The sequence below is a fragment of the Euprymna scolopes genome, chromosome 26 (assembly GCF_053919585.1).
Source record: "Euprymna scolopes isolate OS-2025 chromosome 26, ASM5391958v1, whole genome shotgun sequence".
Lineage (NCBI taxonomy): Eukaryota > Metazoa > Mollusca > Cephalopoda > Sepiida > Sepiolidae > Euprymna > Euprymna scolopes.
In genome coordinates, this window is record NC_136507.1 from 48445733 (window position 1) to 48468647 (window position 22915).

General features: G+C 37.2%; 1 protein-coding gene across 1 annotated transcript; it reads left to right on the plus strand.

Annotated features, from left to right (window-relative positions):
- The first annotated feature begins 5239 nt into the window (after positions 1-5239).
- Positions 5240-5833, plus strand: LOC145247818 (zinc finger BED domain-containing protein 5-like). Its single transcript, XM_080109448.1, has one exon. It carries the CDS (start codon positions 5240-5242, stop codon positions 5831-5833), a length of 594 nt encoding a protein of 197 aa, XP_079965574.1.
- Positions 5834-22915: the final 17082 nt, after the last annotated feature.

The following is a 22915-nucleotide window of genomic DNA, read 5'->3' on the forward strand; positions in this document are numbered from 1 at the left end:
AACGTGGCGCGTTCATTAGCCGATGAAATGACAGTGTGACTTACAATTGATAATTCTCTGTCCGGTAAGAATTATCACTGTGAGTCTCACACTATGTGTTTGAATGGAAAATTTATATTTAACTGACATGTTACAAATATTTCCATTAAAATCTACTATACTGCTACGTAAGTGCAGATCAGTCTATGAAGGTTGTTGGAACTGCTGAAGCCTTAAACATTCTCAGACAGACATTGGGGTGGGATGATACAGCTGATGTCTGCTATCATCCATATGCCTTTCTCTCGGCCATCCGCTCAAACCCATACTTTACATCAGTGGACAGTAATCCATCTAAATTCAGTCGGAGTCCTTTTTTCGAAGATACAGTGCGATATGTTGTAACCTTGACTAGAAACACACCCAAGGAGTATCACAGTCTAAGTAAACTTGGTCTTGATGACGAGCGAGATTCCATAAGAACTGTAACTAGCCACTTGTGTTGTGCAACTGATTGTCTGCGATAAAAAAAAAGAAAAAATATATATTTGACTCAGGTGATTGATCTTGTTATGAGTCTCTTGGCTTTCATGGAACTGGTGAAGCCTTGAAAATTCTCAGACAGACATTTTTGGGTTGTTTTTGGGGAGCGGTTATTTTGGCTCTTGGTGGTGAAGGAGAATATCACTTTTTACAATTGATTTTTTGAAAGGTTCAATCCTCATTGTGTGCGACCGAAAAATACAATTGCCAAAATACTTAGGGCCTCTATCCAGTCATGGTTGACGGAACAAGAGCATGCTACCCCCCATGAAGTATAAAAAAGGGTTTTACTCAAAATTCGGTCCAAATTCCCGAGTTTGACAGAAACATTCCTGAGTTCGATAAGATACACCTGAAGAAGGTCAGAGGTTATATCGACCGAAACGTTTTGGAAATAACACTCAAGAGTAGAACAGTAGTCCGATGAATCCAAATCATACGAATAACAAGTCCTCATCTTAAAAATTCAGAAACGAAATATATTTTTATTCATGCAGATTTCGTATGTAAGAGCCAATACTCAATTGATTGTTATATTGTACTCAATACATAATATAGTAATATTGTACTCAATACATAATATAGTAATATTGTACTCAATACATAATATAGTAATATTGTACTCAATACATAATATAGTAATATTGTACTCAATACATAATATAGTAATATTGTACTCAATACATAATATAGTAATATTGTACTCAATACATAATATAGTAATATTGTACTCAATACATAATATAGTAATATTGTACTCAATACATAATATAGTAATATTGTACTCAATACATAATATAGTAATATTGTACCCAATACATAATATAGTAATATTGTACTCAATACATAATATAGTAATATTGTACTCAATACATAATATAGTAATATTGTACTCAATACATAATATAGTAATATTGTACTCAATACATAATATAGTAATATTGTACTCAATACATAATATAGTAATATTGTACTCAATACATAATATAGTAATATTGTACCCAATACATAATATAGTAATATTGTACTCAATACATAATATAGTAATATTGTACTCAATACATAATATAGTAATATTGTACTCAATACATAGTATAGTAATATTGTACTCAATACATAGTACTGATTTCACATATTTTTAAAAGTATATGATTTGGGTGTCATCAGCTAGAATTGAAACCAAAGTCTTATTCGTTACCGTCAAACCTAAATCTATACGCATATAATAGCTTTAAATCTATACGCATATAATAGCTTTAAATCTATACGCATATAATAGCTTTAAATCTATACGCATATAATAGCTTTAAATCTATACGCATATAATAGCTTTAAATCTATACGCATATAATAGCTTTAAATCTATACGCATATAATAGCTTTAAAAAATAACGTGGTTACCTACATAAATGTTTATTTGCGCATGCATAGAACTAACACATTGCCAAGTTCCAATTTCTTTTTTGATTTTTACCTCTTTGCAACTATTTTTACCGACTAAAACCAAATCGAATTTGTTCCACAAGTCTAAAATATATTAAGTTTCAAGTCTGTTAAGCTCTATCTTTATCTTCAGTGACTTCACCATTCTGACTGGCTCCCTCACTCTAATCGCACGGATCTTGTGGTGAAATTTGTGTTAACTTTTCTCTGTCTCATGATTTGTCCCTAACGGTTACCTTCTCTACACGCTGTCCTGATGATGACCTTCATTAACAATCTTTTTTTTTTTTTTTGTCTCACTTCAATTCTGTTCCAAAATCATGTTCTATTTCCTCTTCTCCGTCATTGGGTTCTTCTGATCATGATGTTGAGATTTTTCTGTTCAATATCCAATTGATCATCCCTTCTATAGTTAGACCTTTAACTAGAGAAGGGTTGCGATGGGCTTTGCAGCTTCCTGCATGACGTTCTATGGGGTCCTCTTTTTGATATGTCACCGAAAGCTGCTGCTAAGGAAGTTACTGACTGGATTCCTGTTTGAATTGACACCGTCATTTATCGTCAGTTTCAAACTAAACCTTATTATCCTCTGGTTTCCATTTGTTTGTGATTTCGCCATTGCCTATCGTAATCATTTCTTCAATCAGTATTGACAGAATGGTTCTGAGGCTTTTAGACAGTCCTAAATAAGAGCTGGCAATGCCTGCAAAAGAGCAATTTCTGAGGCTAAGTCTAGCTATTCTCAAAAGATTTGTGACTCTATTTCAGGTGTTTTCAAACTGTGGTACGCGGACCGTGGTCGGACAGCAAAGACTTTTCATGGGTAATTTGATTTTATATATGTTTTAATCGAAATTTGTCTTCTTATAATCTGTAAATGTACGTGCCTAAAATGTTAATTTTGCAGTTAAATGTAAGCTATTTCCTTTAATGAAACCCCATCAGCACCGCCAATTTTAAATTTTGTCTGATGGCTTTAATTTAATAAATTTTTAACAATAAATTACTAAATGTGATAAACTAAATCTATTTTAAACATTTGTTAGTTTTTTTATTCTGGTAGTTACTTATCTATTACCATGCAATTAACACACTAAAAATTCAAAACATGTATTTTTAACAAAATTTGTTTCTTTTATTATCGTGACTGAGACACATCTAATGTTTTGTTTTTTTTTGTAGAAACATTAAAAATTTTAAAATAAGGTTATTGATAGTTTTTAATTTAAAGTACGTAGTTACAATTTTTAATATTAAAATACTTGTTACTTATTTATAACATTTATTTTTAACCTACTTCATAATTAAAACAAATGAAAAATCTGTTGTCCTTTCGTAATGATTTTAGTTATTGGCCGACATACAGAAGAACTTTCTTTAAATAAATAGTTTAAGTTTGTTTCTGTTACTTAATCCATCTGCCTTTTTTATTTTAAATATTTTTTAGTTACTTTCTTTATTCTTTTTATGTTCAACTTAATTACTGATTTGTGAGTTTTTAAATTTGAAATATTAAAAGGGTTTGAAATAATAAACGTTTTGTTCTGGGATTTTATTCTAACTGGTAAAAATACGTTTAACCTTTTTAAATACAACAAAATTCCTTTTTCAGTTGAACATTCACTAAATTTGTTTATAGTGCGTGTAAATTTGTTTATAGTGCGTGTAAATTTGTTTATAGTGCGTGTAGGGCAACAATGAAAAAAGGAAGCAAAGTATTTGATCGGCACAAATCCTACACTCCTAAGTTTTCATTTTTATGAAATGTATTTTTTTCCTATGATTTTGAACATTTATAAAAATATAAAGAGTTATTTGTTATTGCTGTTGAAATATATTCGACGTTGTGTTCCTGCATAGTTTGTTTTACACAAAATTAAATCTCCTACATAGTACAGAACAGGATTACAACGAGGCTTGAGCATTAATCGCGTGTCAGAAATTCTTAATGTCTGAATATCTGATTTTTACTTTATTTATGTTACTAAATGTCTAAGCTTGCATTATTTATACGAAAAATACTTGATCAAAATTTGCTTTTTCAAATTTCTTTTTTTGCAAATTTTACTCATGAATAAATATTTGAAATGGAAACTTCATGATGAAATCGACTCAGAATCTGATACAGAGACAGAAGAAATTGTTCAGAAAAATAAATTATGAAAATATGATGCAGAGTATAATCGATTTGGATTCATTGAATGTGTAGCTAATGCTAACAGACCACCGTGTTTACTTTGTCATAAGTTGTTGCCGAATGAAGCCCTGAAGCTAAATTGCAACAACATTTAACAACATTACTTTGTCATAAGTTGTTGCCGAATGAAGCCCTGAAGCTAAATTGCAACAACATTAAACAACATTACATCCCTAATTTGCCACAAAACCAAAAGATTTTTTGAAAGAAAAAAGAATAATTATTTAAAGCAGGCAAAAACTTTTGCAATAAGATGAAATCATAATCTATTACGGCCATCTTATTTAGTGGCATTGAGAGTGGCTCATGCTAAAAAGGCCCATAATATTGCTGAAGAACTTGTATTTCCCTGTGCAATAGACATGTGTGAGGCAATTTTGGATGAAAAATGTGCTGTGAAATTGAAAGCTGTGCCACTGTCAGATAACACAATTGTGCAAAGAATAGAAGATATGTCAGAAGACATAAAAACTCAGTTAACTGACAGTGAAAACAGACATTTTTGCATTACAACTTGATGAAAACACAGATATTACCAGTGGACCTCAACTTATGGTGTATGTGCGATATTAGTGGGAAAGTGAAATGCTTGAAGATTTTCTATTTTGCCATCCTATGCCCACTAGAACAACTGGTGAGGAAGGTTTTAAAGTATTGGTCTCTTTTCTAACTTAATCAGGCTTGTTATGGAACCAGTGTATTGGCATATGTACATTGAGAGCGGCGTCAATGATCAATATTCACTCAGGTGTTATGGGTCATGTTAAGAAATTTGCACTTAATATCACTGCAACACATTGCATGATTTATCGAGAAGTTCTGGTTGCCAAAAAAATGGATACTTCTTTGTCCAAAGTCTTGTCATCTTGTATTAAAGTGATAAATTTCATTAAAACCAGACCACTCTTTAGTCGTTTCTTTGCAATCCTCTGTGAGATGGGGGCTGAACATTCAAGTCTGTTGTTTCATACAGAGGTAAGATGACTATCACGAGGTAAAGTAATCCAGCGTTTATTTGAACTTAGAGAAGAACTGTTGATGTTTCTATGTGTTCATGATGCTGAACTGGCTTCGATAATGGCTGATAAAATTTGGCTTTGCAAAGTTGCTTATTTGGCAGATATATTCAACAAAATTAATGAACTGAATTTATCTCTACAAGGAAGAAATTCAAATATTTTATTTAGTTATGATAAAATACAAGCCTTTAAGAAAAAACTGAATATATGGACTACAAAAGTTAGTAAGAAAGCTTTAGATATGTTCACTACACTGGACGAATATCTCAGCAATAATGATTCAGTTAATGTTGATTTAATAATTGTAGATGTTAAACGACATTTGATATCACTAGTCGAACATTTTGACAAATATTTCTCGAAAGATATTCCAGATAATATTGGAAATTTTGACTGGATCAGAAATTCGTTTAATGTTGAAATAGCTGATAGCATGCTCACAGGAAATGAACTGGAAGAACTGGCTGAAATTCCATGCGACAGAAGTTTAAAAATCAGTTTTATGCAGCAACAAGTTTCGAAATTCTGGTTCACTGTCGCCTTCGAATATCCATTGTTATCTCGAAAAGCAGTTAAGATTTTATTACCGTTTGCAACAACATACTTATGCGAAGCAGGATTTTCGGCATTGACTAATCTGAAAAACAAATAAAGATTCAGGCTTGCTCCAGAGAGTGACTTACGTGTATGTTTGGCAGTAATATCGCCAAGAATTAACGGTTTGTGCAAAGCCAAACAAGCACATCCTTCTCATTAAGTGTGTATTGAAAAATCCTACGTGTGTGTGATTGACAATAAAACTATTTGTTAAATACTATTGCTGTTTTCATTTAATATTAATATTTTAAGCATTATGGACTTTTCTCGCTCCTAGCTGTTAATATTGTTGTCACTAGAATAAAAATCACATACGATCGATCTTCGACCTACGGCTGATTAAAACCGGTGAGAAATGCAGATTACGTTCAGTCGTTATCATGCCACAGTTATCAGAAGAAAGGCGGCACCAAGCAATTGGACATTTTACTGCCAGAGCATCAATTTCATAATCGTTTATAAGGGGGGGCCCTAAGGTAAAGTCTAAAATATAAAGGAGTCCGCAAGTCAAGAAGTTTGAAAAACCCTGCTCTATTTCACCTTAAAGGGTTGGCTCTCGTGATTTTTGGAGAATCTATAATAGTGTTGCTAGTAGCGACAGGTCTGCTATTTCTCCTCTTTTTAATAATCTCTAGATCATTTTTATCTTCTGATACTTTACTCGTCTTTTTGCTGACAATTCTTCTATCGATGATTCGAGTGCTATTCTTCCCTATTTTCATTTGAAAACTGACCAGTCTCTTAATTGTATAATTATCACTCTAAAGATGGTTGCAAGAATTATTGCTGGTGTTGACCAATTTAAGGCTTCTGGTTCCGATCTGATTCCTGTTGTTTTTAAAAGTTGTGCTTCTCAACTTTCTTCTATCCTCTCAAAATTACTCTATCTCTGTTTGTCTAATTCCTGTTTCCCTTCTTATTGGAAGGAGTCCTCTGTCGTTCATATCTTTAACAATGGTGGCGATCGACCAGACCCAATTAGATACTGTCTGTTAGTCTTCTCTCTGCCATTACCAAAGTTTTTTAGAGGTTGGCTAACGGCAAGCTTGTTCATTTTTAGGAACGTTTGGGCCTCTTTATTGATATTCAGTATGACTTTCGTGGTTTTTGCTCCACTGCTGATATATTAATTGTTGTTCTTAAACTACCAATTCATAAATACCTTAGTTTAATATTTTATATTTATCTTACTCCCATCCCAAATAATTTAGTATTAATATTTTTTTTTATTTTACTCTCATCGCAGATAATTTAGTATTAATATTTTATATTTATTTTACTCTCATTGCAGATAATTTTAATAACGCAACTGTTAAACCAGAAATCAATTCGTATTTGGAAATTAATTTAAAACAAAAAGCAGATATAGTTAGGTTTTTCCTCTCAATCCCTGATAAAATTTACTCATACACATAAATACACAAACTTATGCAATTTGGGTCATGAAACAGAGAAAAGTTAAGACAGATTTAACCAGAAAGATTTATGCCATTAGCGTGAGGGCGCCAGCCAAACTGATGAGCATTAAGTCACTGAAGAAAAAGACGTCACTTGATCGATGACTTGTAATAAATCAGCTATAGGATTTTGTCTTGTTTAATGTCTGCGGATTTTGAATTTCTTTTCTTGGAATTGAGCTTACACGGCATGCAATCCATTTTTGACTGAGATATGGTTACCAGACTATGAGTAATGCCCTGACACACTTCCCGTTGTCTGACCTAGCTGAAATTTTGCATGTGCAATGATTTATATCTCTACGGGTTATGGGGCAAATTACAGCTCTGAACTAATTGTGGTTTCTGTTTTACAGGTGTTTGAACTGAGTCAGGTGTGAAATGGAGCCTGTTCAATGTCGAGCAGTGATCCCGTTTTTGTATTTGAAAGGACGCATACCACAGGAGACTTTTGATGAAATGAAAGAAACTTATAGTGATAATGCCCCATCATATGACCTTGTAAAACGCTGGCATCGTGAATTCAAACATGGCCGGAAGTCTGTGGAAACAGCTCCCAGACCTGGTCGCCCCCCCCCCCCGTTCTGACATTGATGAGGCATCTGTCCATCAAGCTGAGGCTGCTATTTTGGAAGATCGGCACATTACTATTCGCCAAATAGCCCAAGATGTCAAGATTAGTACAGGGTCTGTGGAAACTATCATTCATGACCATGTGCATAAGGTGTCTGCCAGATGGATTCCCAGGTTGCTCACATCATTCCAGAAGCGAGAACACATCGAGTGCTCGATGATGAATTTAGAGATGTGCCAAGAAGATGAGTCAAAGTTTTTCAAAAGACTGATTACACAGGATGAAACCCGGGTCCATCACTATGATCCAGAGACCAAAGCCCAGTCAATGCAGTGGAAGCACTTGGACTCACCACCTCCAAAGAAGGCAAGGGCGCAGCCCTCTGCTGGCAAGATCATGCTCTCAGTCTTCTGTGACCAGGACGGAGTAATGATGACAGATTTCCTGGCAAAGGGTACCACAATTACAGAAGCCTATTATGCTTCACTTTTGAGGAAATTAAGAAAAGCTATCAAACTAAAGAGGCGGGGCAAGATCAGCAAAGGTACCCTCCTTCTGCAGGACAACGCTCCGGTCCACAACTCGCATGTCACCAGATCAGAAGCACGGGCGTGTGGTTATGAAATCATCTCCATCCTCCCTACTCTCCTGACCTTGCACCCTCTGACTTTCACCTCTTCCCAGCCATGAAGTTATTTTTGAAAGGAAAGCATTTCCCAGATAATGCAGCCTTGATTTCTGAAGTCACGTCGGAGGACCAACCTGGGATGTTCTATAAAAACAGTCTCCAGAGCTGCATCAAACGATGGGAGAAATGCATAACTCTGGGTGGTTCCTATGTAGAGAAAAACTAATAACGGTGCCAAGTTTCGTTGCTCTACTCCTATGGGAAGTGGGTCAGGAGCATTACTTATTGCACGCCCCTCGTATCAGGTCTTTAGTCAAAGTTTATCTTATTTCAGATAGGTTGCCTTCAGAAACAATATCTGCTCAGTTATCTTTGAACTGATGACATTTTGTCAGAGATTTCCTTCTCTTAAACGAACTACCTTTATTACGGCTAATGAGCCCAGTCTATATAAGGAAATCGTTGAAAAATTGTGTATATGATATATATATATATATATATATATATATATATATGTGTGTGTGTGTGTGCATATGATATATGTGTGTGTGTGTGTGTGTGTGTGTGTGTGTGTGTGTGTGTGTGTGTGTGTGTGTGTGTGTGTGTGTGTGTGTGTGTGTGTGAATATGTGTACGTAAGTATGGTTACATTGGTTATATGTGTGTATAAATGTGGAGATGTGCATTGTGCATATATATATATATATATTTGTGCACATATATATATATATTGTTACAACGTATCCCAATCCTACTGGGGGCAGTAGAGATGGGTTACGTAACGAAATATATATTAAAAAAAATAAAGTTTCCCAGGTTCCCTGATAATGCGTTAAGGGAATATCAACAGTAAATGTTCACATAAAACAAGAAATCGTCTGTTCAATTAGATACAGGGTAAGAGAGAGAGAGAGATGTTGGAGAAATGAAAGTTTTGATTGAAAACTCACTTAGTGTCCTTGGAAATGCGACCTTTCTTTCGTCTCCTTTTTTTTATTTATATAGATTTCTTTCGTGTAACTTGTTTATGTTTGATTACGCGCGTGCGTCTTAATTACTCCAAGTATTTGTTTTCCGAAGCTCATCGAAGTGCTTGATTTACAGTAACAGTTTCACTGATCTATGATTCCTTCCTTTGCTGGGTTCATCCTTTTATTCGGTCAATATTCTAACTTTGACCGCTGATCATCGGTTGGCGTCGTTGATATTTACCTATGCGACCCGCTACCACGTCGTCGCCTTTCGCTGGCTTCGCCAACCCGACCTTCGCTGACTGACGTCTTATCGCTTTGAAGCGCGCGGCTCCATTGCCTGTTGACAACTGTTTTCAGGCCCATTTCTCTCTATACGATCTACCTCTCTCTTTCTCTACACAGTATATATACGGTTTATTTCTCTCTATCTTTCTTCTCTCTTTCCTTTTCCACTCTTCGTTCACAGTATCTCTATCTCTCCCTTCTCCTCCTGTTCGCAGGCCTCATCCTCCCTTTTTTCTGTTTTGTTTACAAAATGTGACCGAGCAGACGTGAATTTGATCTTCTTTGCGCCAAAATGATACAGTGAATAAAATATACTGAAAATATATCTCCTCTCGGCTAAAAATCAATAAAATAATTTATTATACATTTTAATAAATGTATCACAATATATATATATATATATATATATATATATATATATATATATATATTATAATAAATCTGTCTTCATGTCTGTTCAAAATGATGTCATAGCATACATACAATATATATGCTATGACGTCATACAGTACATAAAGACGGGGGGAAGGTTGCCCAGCCACACCAGGTAACCTTTCCCCCGTCTTTATGTAGAGAGAGAGAGAGATAGAGAAAAGAAACAAACCAAGTTATGCGGTCATCAACGTTTCGTCTTTATTATAAGACTTCTTCTAGATTACTGAAATTAAGAAAATATAATACCAGTACAATATTTGAAAAATATTTTTTGTTATAATGAAATAATCAACTTATTACCACAAAAATATATTTTTCAAACATTGTACTGGTATTTTAGTTTCTGAATTTTATTCATCCCGAAGAAGATTTACAATAAAGACGAAATGTTGATAAACACATAACAATAAGTCTCCTGTGCGTCATAAGTAAGTTGCTGGAATCTGTATTAAATAGAAAAGTAATCAATCATCTCAGCAAAAATAACCTTCTTAGAGACACACAATATGGTTTCTGTTCTCCTAGATTTACAGCAGATGTGCTTCTCATAGGATTAGCGAATCTCTCAACGGAGGTTATCTTTCTAGGGCAATTGTTCTTGACATATCAAAGGCCTTTGATAGAGTATGGCATAAAGGTTTACTTCACAAGATCTCCAGCTATGGTATAGCTGAAAATATCTTCTCAATTCTCAATCATTTCTCTCTGATAGGTTCATAAGAGTAGTGGTTGATGGGCAGAAATCAGAAGCTCACAGTATTAATGCTGGAGTCTCTTAGGGGTCCATCCTGGGCCCAACTCTCTTCCTGATCTACATTATTGATCTTCCAAATAACATCCTTACATCATTCGTAGACATTTATGCTGATAACACTACTATCTATGGTAGCACATCTAAGACTGTATACGACCAAGTTGTCTCCTCTGATCTTGGGCAAGTGGTACAATGGGAAAAGAGGTGGCTTGTTACTTTTAATGCATCTAAAACCAAGCTTTTATCTTTACATCATCAACGTTCTGACCCCCATCTGGCATCAAATGAAATGAATGGCTGTCGTCTAGAGGAGGCCTCATGTTTTGACAAGTTTCTGGGTTTGAACTTTACTCTTGATCTGAAATGGAACATATGCATTAAATCCGTTGCCAAGGCCACTGGAAAAATGGTCGGATCCTTCTATCAATCCAGTAGATATCTCACTGCTGATGCCATTCTCTATCTACATAAGAGCCAGGTACGTCCAAGGATGGAATACTGTTGCCACATCTGGGCAGGAGCTGCTAGAAAGGACTTATCCTGCCTTGATAGAGTTCAAAATAGACTTTGTAGCCTCGTGGGAGATGTCCTTTTTTCTTCTCTGCAACCTCTTTCTCACAGAAGAGAGGTTGCGAGTTTGTCTCTGCTTTATCGTTATTTTCATGGCAAGTGCTCGACTGAGCTCCAATCTATGGTCCCCCCCTCGCCAAACTTTCACAAGAAACACCAGTCTAGCAGAAAACACTATCAATAATTTCTCACACTCTTTATCTGTGCCTAAACCTAAACATAGATTCCATGAACAAAGCTTCTTTCTTAGAACTGCACGCCTATGGAATTGTTTTCCGTTTTCCTGCTTTCCAGCTGACTACAATATGGTTGTCTTCAAGTCTAACCTAAGTAAGTTTTTGATGAGCCGTCCCATATAAGTTAACAAATTTACCGAATTTCCATTACTAACGATTTACTATATTGTCCAATTGTCTACTGTACACTCTTTAACCCTTATCCTTAAGTGACCTTTTGACCTTGATAAGTGGTGATGCCTATGTAAAAAAAAGAAGAAAATAAACTTGGTCTGTTCCTTTTTTATCTCTCTATCTCGTCGAGATTCTATGTCCATTATTTTCATTGTTATATATATATACACAGGCAGCAAACAGAAAGTCCGTACTTATAATTTTTTTAAAAAATGCAAATTTAAGCTAAATTTAATGTAACTGTTGAAACAAACAATACCTCATTTGATTGGCCTTTTATTTTGCTGTAATTTTACTTGTTCGTATTTGACTTTTAATTGAAATATTCTAGTGTTCACGTTAATTTTAAAAAAATAACTTAAAATTGAGGAGGCAAAAAGAAAGTCCGCACAATGGAAAATTGGTATTTACATGTAACTTCAGGACATTAATGCAACACAAATACAACAGAAACACAATGAACTAGTTAATATTTAGTAGCATAGCCATTCTGTAATTTGACAGCTTGCAATCTTTTGGGAATCCCTTGAATTAGACTGCAGCAATAATCCGGGGAAAGGGCATCCCACTTTTCTTTAATTTTTGTCCAAAGTTCTTCCAAATTTGAAATTTTATCAGTGCGTAGCTGTTGCTTGATGTGATGCCATACGTTTTCGATAAAATTGAGGTCTAGAGATTGTGCAAGCCAATTCAAACACGGAATATTATGCTCTTCCAGGAACCTCTTGGCATTTCCAGCTGTGCGAATGGGAGCATTATCCTGCATGAAGATGGGATTATCATCCAAATTCTGACCAAAGTAGGGTAGAAAATGCTCAGTCAACACATTAATGTACTTAGTCCAATTAATTTGACCTTGCAAGCGAACTATAGGCCCTGGACCATTGGTACTAATAATACCCCACACCAAAACTGAACCTCTACCACCTCGCAGCATTGCAACTGAGCACCTAGGTTTAAATTCTTTGTCTTTCCTCTGTAGACGTACTGCCTACCACCACTGCCTAGCCTATTGAACTTGCTAAAAAGCACTTTTGACCAATATTAACAGTCATTATCTTCATTGCATCCGACAAAGTCCAGACGGCACTTTCTGTTCTTTACAGAAATCATTGGCTTGTGTCTTGTAACAAATTAAATTCCTTTAATCTGTTCTTGACAGTAGAAAGAGAGCACTTTTTAACAAGATTGTACTGTTGTTGGATTTGAGGTGCCATTTCAAATCTGTTTCTTAAGCTGCGGATCTTGATAGCATTGTCTTCCCTGTTAGAAGTAATTCTAGTACGACTAGATTTAGGGGCATCACAAACACTCCGGTGTTTTGGTGCTTTTGCACAGTCTTTCATAACGTTTTCTCATCACATTTCAATCTGTGGCTGATTTCTCGATTGGATAAACCAGAAAAGTTGGAGATTAATGAGCTCCTAACAATCACTAAGAGAAAGTCGTAGCATATGGACTAAATGTTACGTTGTATAACCTGGAAAAACAACAATTACGATTAGAGATGCTTTGTTGTCTGTTGATGGATATTTTAAACTGATTTAGGGGCGATAATTTAAACTGGTTTTAAGCGAATTTGTTGCAGCAGACTTTTTTTTGCCTCCTCAATTTGAAGTTATTTTTTTAAATTTCGAGTCTGCTGAATGAAAATTGACAGTTACTGTGTATTGTATTGACAGACAGACACTTTCACTTTTGTAGATATATAGATATATAGATATATAGATATTAAGTATGTGTTGTCTATGTGCTACGTGTGTGAGTCTCACTAGAGCGTGGTTTGGATTTTCAAATAGTTTACACGAGGAAGATCCAACCCTAAAATACTTGTTATTAAGTGTCGTTACGATCAAAGCAGAAGATTTTAAATAATATGTGAATATAAAGACATAATGAATGAAATATTTTTACCAAAAGATAATAAAACAAAAATAATAAACACGTATCTGATTTGATAACTGATGAGAGGCAGTGTACCTGTTAAAATATGATAAAATTACCAATTCCTGCACCTTGCATGCTTATAAAACGACATACTATTCAAACTATTGAACGGTTAGTTTTCTTTTTCAATTTGTGAACGCAGAGCTGTAATTAAGCTAAAACAACCCTTAATAGTTTGCATTAAAGACGGACGCTTTTAGCAGATAAGTTGTGAATTTGCAATATTTTCTTTTAATATTAGATGCAATGTTAATATTATTTATATTATTTCAGACTGTAATTTATATTTTTTATTTGATTGTTTTATTAAATGCATAATAGATTTTAACATAGCATAAATAGATCCAACAATTCTACTTATTTTCAGTGAGAGGAAAATCTATTGTCATACTTTCCCCTAAACATGTAAATTGAACTTATATTAAACTTATATTGAATTTATATTATACTTATTAATATTACTATTTTTATTCTTTTAATGGAGAGTAGACAATGCATTGCTGATGCGTTATCAGCAGCTCCCATAACTGTGGCTTCTAATTTGTCACTCAGTCCTCATTTATGAGTGATTCTTTTCTGACAAAGGGAGAAGAAAAAGATGTATTCAAGGTCGGTAGTATTTTTGCATGAACAGTAGCATGAGATGTCAGAATTTTTCTGTTTTTATCCTTGTGGCCATGTCACTAGTAAGGGTGCTGAAGGTAAACGTTTTAATTGGGCTGACGTTATCTGCCTGATAGTCAGTGACCCAAATCTTGGATTAACCACTAAGAAGCCGTCCTATCAGCAGGTGCAAAATAGTGGGGCTGCTGTATTGCCATTTGGTGAATGGATTTTGGACATGCAGTAGCTTCTGGTGGGGCTTGTCGATGCCATATTAGTGGGTAATTGTACGGCTTTACCTTATCATGTGCTACAAAAAAATGTTTATTCGTTTCTTTTTCTTTCTTACTTTCTCTGTGTCCAGCTCTAACAAAGTCTGTCGACCTGTTTCACAAATCCCAAAACTCCATCATAAAAGGTTTCCAGAAAAAATACACCCAGAACTCCAAATTCCAACCTAGACCCCCACAACCATGTCTCCTTCTCCAACATCCTCTGATCTTGAGCACGTGGCACAATGCAGAAAGAAGTGGCTGGTTACTTTTAATGCATCTAAAACCAAGCTGCTATCTTTCCATCATCAATGCTCTGGCCTCCATCTGGCATCAATTGAAATGAATGGCTCTCGTCTTAGGGAGGCTCCATGTTTTGACAAACTTCTGGGATTGAACTTTACTCCTGATCTGAAATGGAACATATACATCCAATCAGTTACCAAGGTCGCTGGAAAAAATGATGGAATCGTTCTACCACTCCAGTAGATATCTCACTGCTGGTGCAATGCTCTACCTGTATAAAAGTCAGGTACTCTAATGATGGAGTACTGTTGCCACATTTGAGCAGCAGCTGCTAGAAAGACCTTATCTTGCCTTGAGTTCAAAATAGACTTCGTAGCCTAGTAGGGGATGCACTTCTCTTCCCTGCAACCTCTTTCCCACAGAAGAGACGTTGTGAGCCTGTCTCTTCTCTATCGTTATTTTCATTGCAAGTGCTCGTCTGAGCTCCAATCTATTTCCCTCTTTTTGATAAAATAGCTACAAATTTAGGATGGCCCAATGAGATTTGGCTGATACTTCTGCAATCTATCCAAACTAAAAGAGCAGCTGACATATACACTGCACTTGACATAGAAGATACCGTAGATTATGATAAAATGAAAAATTCTATATTGAATGCCTGTGAATTAATACTAGAGGACTATAAATTAAAACTCAGAAATTAGAAAAATTTGAAAATCACATTTTTGTAGAATTTGTAAGAGAAAAAACAGATCTCTTCAATAGATGGCTGAGGGCAAAAAAAATTAACAATGATTAGCATAAATTACATCAACTTATTTTAATGGAAGAGGTTAAACGATTTGATAAAGATACCCAAATAGACGATGAAGAAATAGAAACGATTAACGATGCTTCTATAATCGCGAATACCCACAACATAACACTAAAACTGAATTATGAAAAGACTAAAATGACCGATAACCATTCAGGTTTTCATTCAAATAAGAGACCATTGCTTGCGTTTCACCCAAACAGCTTATCTCATAAAAATTATTTACAGAAAAAAGAAATACACATATCCAATAGTCCTTTTCCGAAACAATAAAAAAAAAATAATGTGCATATTGTGGCAGAAATAATCACATTATATCTGAATGCAGAACACGAAACAGAGATCAACAAATAAATAAAACTTGCCAATCTCATGATCTTGAAAAACAATTTAAAAAACATCCTTTCTCTCAGTTGTCTCTCTCGAGATCAGATATAGAGAAAAATGCTTACGATTTATCCATAGAAACACACAAACCTTTTATGTCCCATAGCTCTGTTTTCATAAACGATCCTGAGAAATCTACACCCGTAAAAATCTTACGAGACACAGTCTATTGCTAGAAGGTATATTACCACTATCGAAATTGATTTTCACGGGAGAGTTTATTCTGTTACAGGAAATAGGGTTTAGTGTTATAAAACTACCACTATATAAAATCAACGTTCATAAATGACTTTGTCATAGTCGGTGTTCGACCTACTTTACCAGTAAAAAGTGTCTCGTAACTCTTAGGTAACGATTTCGCAGGTGATAAAGTAATAACAGAACCAATAATCACGGATGCAGTAGAATTCAATTAAAAAAGTGACAATGAAAAAGATAAAAAAAACTTATACCCAGTCTGTCTAGTCACAAGAGCTAAAGCAAAGAAATGTTTTTGGAAAACATAGACACTTCAAAACCAACTAATCCATTAAAATTAAACGAAAACTTTTTATCACATGATCTAGAAAAAAAACTAGTACTATAGATGCAAAATTAGATAGTATTACATTAAATAATAAAAACAACGCAGGAAAATTACAAAATCAACTTTTTAGGGAACAAGAAAAAGATACCGAACTTTGTCTTTCAAAAAATAAAATATTTCCATTAGAAGAAGCAAGATAGTTTAGGGAATGTTTTTATATGACAGATGACATTTTAATGAGAAAATAGCGACCAATGGAGACCAATCGAAACGAGGAGTGGAAAATAGTAAACCAAATAGTGATCCCAAAAGTTTACAGACAAGAAATACTTAGCACAGCTCATAATACTCCTATGTCAGGACATTTAGGAATAAACAAAACATTTTTACTGACCGAAACTAAAAGAAGTCATCAATTTTTATAACTCTTGTCACACTTGCCAGGTGAACGAAAAATCAAATCAAAAGATTCCGTCTGCCTCTCTAAAATCTATTCCAGCATTCGAGCAACCATTTAGTAGAGTGTTAGCTGATTGTGTTGGTCTCTTCTAAACATAAAAGTAACTAATACCTACTAACAATTATGTGTACATCGACCCGTTTTACAGAGGCTATTCCTCTAAGAAATATAAAGATATTGTTAAAGCTTTCACAAATTTTTCTCTTTCGTTGGAATTCTATTAGTAAGTTAATCAGACTAAGGTTCCAACTTTATGTTTCATCTATTTTAACAAGTAATGGATGAAATGTCTATCAAACAGTACAAATATACTATTTACCAGCCCAAATCTCATGAAACTCTTGAACGTTGTCATCAAACAATAGAATCCATGATAAAAAAATTCTGCTTTGAATATAAAAAGATTGGGACGATGGAGTTCATTTTGTTTTGTTTGTTGCGAAAGAAGTCATTCAAGAATCTCTTGGTTTTGGTCCGTTTGAACTTGTTTTGGTCCGTTTGAACTTGTTTTGGGCCATACAGTGAAAGGTCCTTTAAAACTTCTAAAAGAAAAAATGGTTACGTGAAAAAAATTACATACATCTCTTAGATTATGTATCAAATTTTAAGGAAATATTATACAATGCTTTTAAAATAGCACAAGAAAAGTTAACAAATTGGCAAATTAAAATGAAATTTAGATTCGATATGACAAGTAAACATAGCAGTTTTAAAGTGGGAGATAAAGTCTTAGTATTTTTGCCAATACTGAGTATTTTTTACAGACAAGATATTTTGCACCATATGAAATAGAAAAAAATTAATGAGGTGAATTAAACATTACGCACTCCAGATCAGAGGATGAAAAACAGAATTTGCCACATTAATATGATAAAACTTTAAATTAATTGAAATGATATCACTAAAATGAAGTCAGGTCCAAGGAACCTATATCTAAAATTTCAAGTGTTTAGACTCAAAATTGTTGGAGGAGTTTGGTAGAGTTCTCAAAGGTCAAATCGTTGAACTTTGACCCCTTAATAGCCAAATCTCTGGCCAAAAACGAATTACACAGATTTTCCCAAATCTCAGTACCCAGTATATCAAATTTCGAGTCTGTAGACTTAAAATTGACAGTTATTGCATAGGGAAATGTACACGCACACAGGTACATTCATTTTTATAGATATACTAGCATGGGTGCCCGGCGTGGCCCGGGTATTTAGAGGTGTATGTTGGGCAAAAAAAAAAAAAAAAAAAGCGGTCAATTTTTTTTAACTTTGACCCCTATTATGACCCCCTTAACATTTATTGTTTTGGGCTCAAATCAAGTTATTAAGTTAGATCCATGTCCAAGGAACCTATATCTAAACTTTCAAGTGTGTAGATCCAAAATTGTCGGAGGAGTTTGGTAGAGTTCTCAAAGGTCAAATCGTTGAACTTTGACCCATTAATCGCCAAATGTCTGGCCAAAAAAACGATCACATCAATTTCCCCAAATCTCAGTAACCTGTATATCAAATTTTGAGTCTGTCGCCCCTGCTTTACGTCCTGGCCTTGAAGCCTCTGTTCCACAAGCTGAGACATGGAGAGGCAAATTCGGCTCGGCCCGAGATTTGGCTCTGCCTGGCAGCTCAGCTGCCAAGGTATCTGCGTTCGCTGATGATGTCACTGTCTTCGTGTCGAGCTTCAGTGACATTGAGATCGTGTCAGAGGCGCTCGCACAGTATGAAAGAATCACAGGGGCCAAGATCAACCTCAGTAAGTCAGTCGGACTGCGGTTGGGTGCCAGGAGTGGCAACACAAACCTCCAGGCGCCCTTCAGCTGGACAAATGGCCCTGTTTGGATCCTTGGCGTGTGGTTCGGACCGGGTCTTCAGCTTGATAAGAATTGGTCGGAGGTACAATCAAAGGTGGAGGCTGCGGTCAACTTGTGGCTTCCTAGGAAACTTTCCTTAAAGGGTAGAGCCGAGTCGTGCGCCACATATGTCTTCCCTCTCATCCTTTACTGACTGGCCATACTTCCCCTGCCTGCACAACACCTAAAAGCTCTTGTCGAACTTGTCCTCACTCCTTTGGGACAAAGACAGACACTGAGTGAGCAGACAGGTCTGCATTCAACGTCCGTGTGGGGAGGTTTAGGATGCCGGACTTGAAGCGTCATTGAGACGCCGAGAGTTTCAAGAGGAGCAACCGTGGCACCCTACGATTACTGCTGCCTTTCCCAACCTCATTCTCGACCCCTCTATCGAGAGTTGTCGCAGGCTGCAGGGAGATTCAGCCTTCCTGAAAGAGTGCTGAGCTGCGCCAAAACGACTACCAAGGTCCAGCGACCTTGTGACTGCTTCCCATAGGGAACTCCACAGGGATCTAGTGAGGGGGGGGCGCCAACGACCCACTATGCGCGCATTTGGGTTAGCAGCAGAGTGAGGTCTGCTCCGCATGGAGTTGGGCGCCAGGTTTGAGTTATCTGAATAATCCGGAGTTCTCTCTAACTTGGCGATTGGTCCAAAATGCACTTCCACTTAACAACATACAATGCAGTTCTGGTGTTTTGGAGTCACCTGCTTGTCCTCACTGTGGAACAACAGCCGTAGAGACGACTGATCATGCTTTCTTCGATTGCCGCGACCTCCACCAGTACTGGTCGTATGTCGGCGAGGTGATGGCTCGCATCAATCTCAAGCATCCTCACCTGATTACTGTATCCAATGTCGTTGACAACGTGAGGCCGCCGTGGGTCAGGGAAAGACAAATGGTCTACATTACGATCCTGGCTGTGGCGAGAATGGTGATTTGGATGTCGCCTCTACAAGATGGCCGGGGGGTGTTGTCTTTTTCTGATCAGGATCTGATCGCTTTCTTTAAACACCAACTAAGGATGAAGATCAGATGTGATAGAAGAAGGCTGCATCGTGCAGCATTTGATAGAAGATGGATACATGTAGCAAGTCTTCTCCCCTTTTGAGTTGGCCTTGTGCCTAAGTTTTTTGTTCATGTTCATTTTTTTGCCTGAATAAAAGATTTAATATCTCAAAGTGTAGTATCTGTTCTGCAGATGCTGTACTTAACGTAATTTGTCCCAGTCAGTGGAGGGGAATCCCTCTATACTGGAAAAATTATTATTTTTGGTCTCAACCAGAGTGCCCCTTTTGCCTTTTTTTTGGGGAGTTGGTTTAACCCCACATAAAAACGACCTTGTGTCACATTTTGCTTTGGTGGGAAAGCAAATAAATACTAATAGAAAAGAGGGTTGCCTTTTTTCTGTTGTTCCTGGCCTTCGGGCCAAGATCAGCTGGACAGATGGCCCGGTCCGGATCCTCGGCGTATGGTTCGGACCGGGTCTCCAGCTTGACAAGAATTGGTTGGAAGTACAGTCAAAGGTGAAGGCTCCAGTCAATTCGCGGCTTCCTAGGAAATTTTCCTTAAAGGGTAGAGCTGAGGCGGCGCCACTTACGTCTTTCCTCTCATCCTTTACCGACTGGCCATACTTCCCCTGCCTGCACAACACCTAAAAGCTCTTGTTGAACTCTTGTCCTCGCTCCTTTGGGACAGAGGAAGACACTGGGTGAGCAGACAGGTCTGTATTCAACATCCGTGTGAGGGAGGCTTGGGAATGCCGGACTTGAAGTGTCATCGAGATGCTGAGAGGCTGGCCTTCCTGAACCACTATATGCAAGATGACCAACCGTGGCACCCCGTGGTTACTGCCGCCTTCCCCGACCTCATTCTCGACCCTTCTATCAAGAGCCATCACAGGCCGCGGGGAGAATCTGCCTACATGAAAGAGTGCCGAGCCGCGCTAAAACGACTACCAAGGTCCAGTGACCTTGTGACTGCTACCCGTAGGGAACTCCACAGGGATCTAGTGAAGAGGGCCGCCGCCGACCCATTATGCGTGCGTTTGGGTTGGCAGCAGAGTGAGATCCACTTCGCGTGGAGCTGGGCGCCAGGTTCGAGTCACCTGAACAATTCAGAGTTCTCTCTGACTGTCGATTGGCCCGAAATGCACTTCCACTCAACAGCATACAATGTAGTTCCGGGTTTTTGGAGTCGCCTGATTGTCCCCGTTGTGGGACAACGGCCGTAGAAACTACTGATCACGCTTTCTTCGATTGTCGTGAACTCCGCCAGTAGTGGTCATATGTCAGCAAAGTGACGGCCAGCTTTGATCCTGAGTATCCTCGCCCAATTACCGTATCCAATGTCGTGGACAACGTGAGGCCGCCGTGGGACCGGGTAAAAAAAAATGGTCTACGTTACGGTCCTGGCCGTGGCGAGAATGGTGATTTGGACGTCGCGTCTGCAATGCTGCCGGGGGGGGGGGGTCTTTTTCTGATCAGGATCTGATCACTTTCTTTAAACACCAACTACGGGTGAAGATCAGATGTGATAGAAGGCTGCATCGCACAGCATTTGATAGAAGATGGATACATGTAGCAAGTCTGTGTGTACGAAGAGGAGCCAGATTTGAATACGTGTTCCCCGCATAGGTGTGGAACGTGCAGTTCCGTAAAGTAAAATTAAACAAGTAGCCTATCAGCTAGCTGAGTGTGTGTTCCATCCCTCCCCTATTAGGAAGCCTCCAAGATCCCCACCCCCTTTTACTTGCAATTTTTGTTTTAACCCCTTTCCTCTAAATTTTACCCATCTTGGAGAGAAAGAAATACAAACTAACCCCCATCTCTTACCCACAAAATTTTCTTTTCTCCATTCACCCCCATCTAGTGGGCATCCCCACCTAGAGACTAACCCGCAGAAGCGAGGTTCCTTTTACAAACCTAGTGGAACGGGCAGTCTATCAAGTAGACAGGGTTGGGAGTGTCCTACTAATCACCTTTTGTTTTTTCTTCCCTTGCCCTTGACACAAATGAATTATTGTACCAATTTTATTGTTATCGTTTTTGTTTTTACACGTCAATAAAAAATGTTTTAAAAACTGGGACTTAAGTAGGATGTCCCCCAGTATGAAAGGGTGAATGCGGTATTATGGTGAAAGAAGATACTAGCTGGGAGAAACTTTTGATTTTGTTTAGTTCTGGAGTGACAAGGATGACCAACGACCCCCAAAATCCACCCTTTTGAGTTGGCCATGTGCCTAAGTTTTTTGTTCATCGTTGATTTTGACTGTATTTTTAACATGAATAAAAGATTTAATATTCAAAGTGTAGTATCTGTTCCGGCAGATACTGCAAGCAAAGACCATATGTGGGAGCGACCCCACATATAAGACCTTGGTCAATGTAGGGGCAGCCCTTCATACCAATTGTCACTATCCATCTCCCCTACTCCCCGAGGAGTTGGTCCCCCATTTCCCCTTCACTCCTCACATTAAAAATCGGCCTTGTGCCTAATTTGCTCAGTGGGGGAGCAAATAAACACCCTGTTGTTCTTGGCCTTCGGGCTAGGATCAAAGTGTAGTATCTGTTCCGGCAGATACTGCAAGCAAAGACCCTATGTGGGGGCGACCCCACAGATAAGACCTTGGTCAATGTAGGGGCAACCCTTCATACCAATTGTCACTATCCATCTCCCCTACTCCCCGGGGAATTGGTCCCCCATTTCCCCTTCACTCCTCACATTAAAAATTGGCCTTGTGCCTAATTTGCTCAGTGGGGGAGCAAATAAATACCTCAAAGTGTAGTATCTGTTCCGGCAAATACTGCCAGCAAAGACCATATGTGGGGGCAACCCCACATATAAGACCTTGATCAATGTAGGGGCAATTCCCTTTTTTTCGGGGAGCTGGTTTAACCCAACTTTAAAAACGATCTCGTGTCACATTTTGCTTTGGTAGGAAAGCAAATAAATACTAAT

What these genes read in the sequence shown, in the direction of transcription:
- LOC145247818 (XM_080109448.1), top strand. Translation starts at nt 5,240, where the DNA reads ATGGCTGATAAAATTTGGCTTTGCAAAGTTGCTTATTTGGCAGATATA.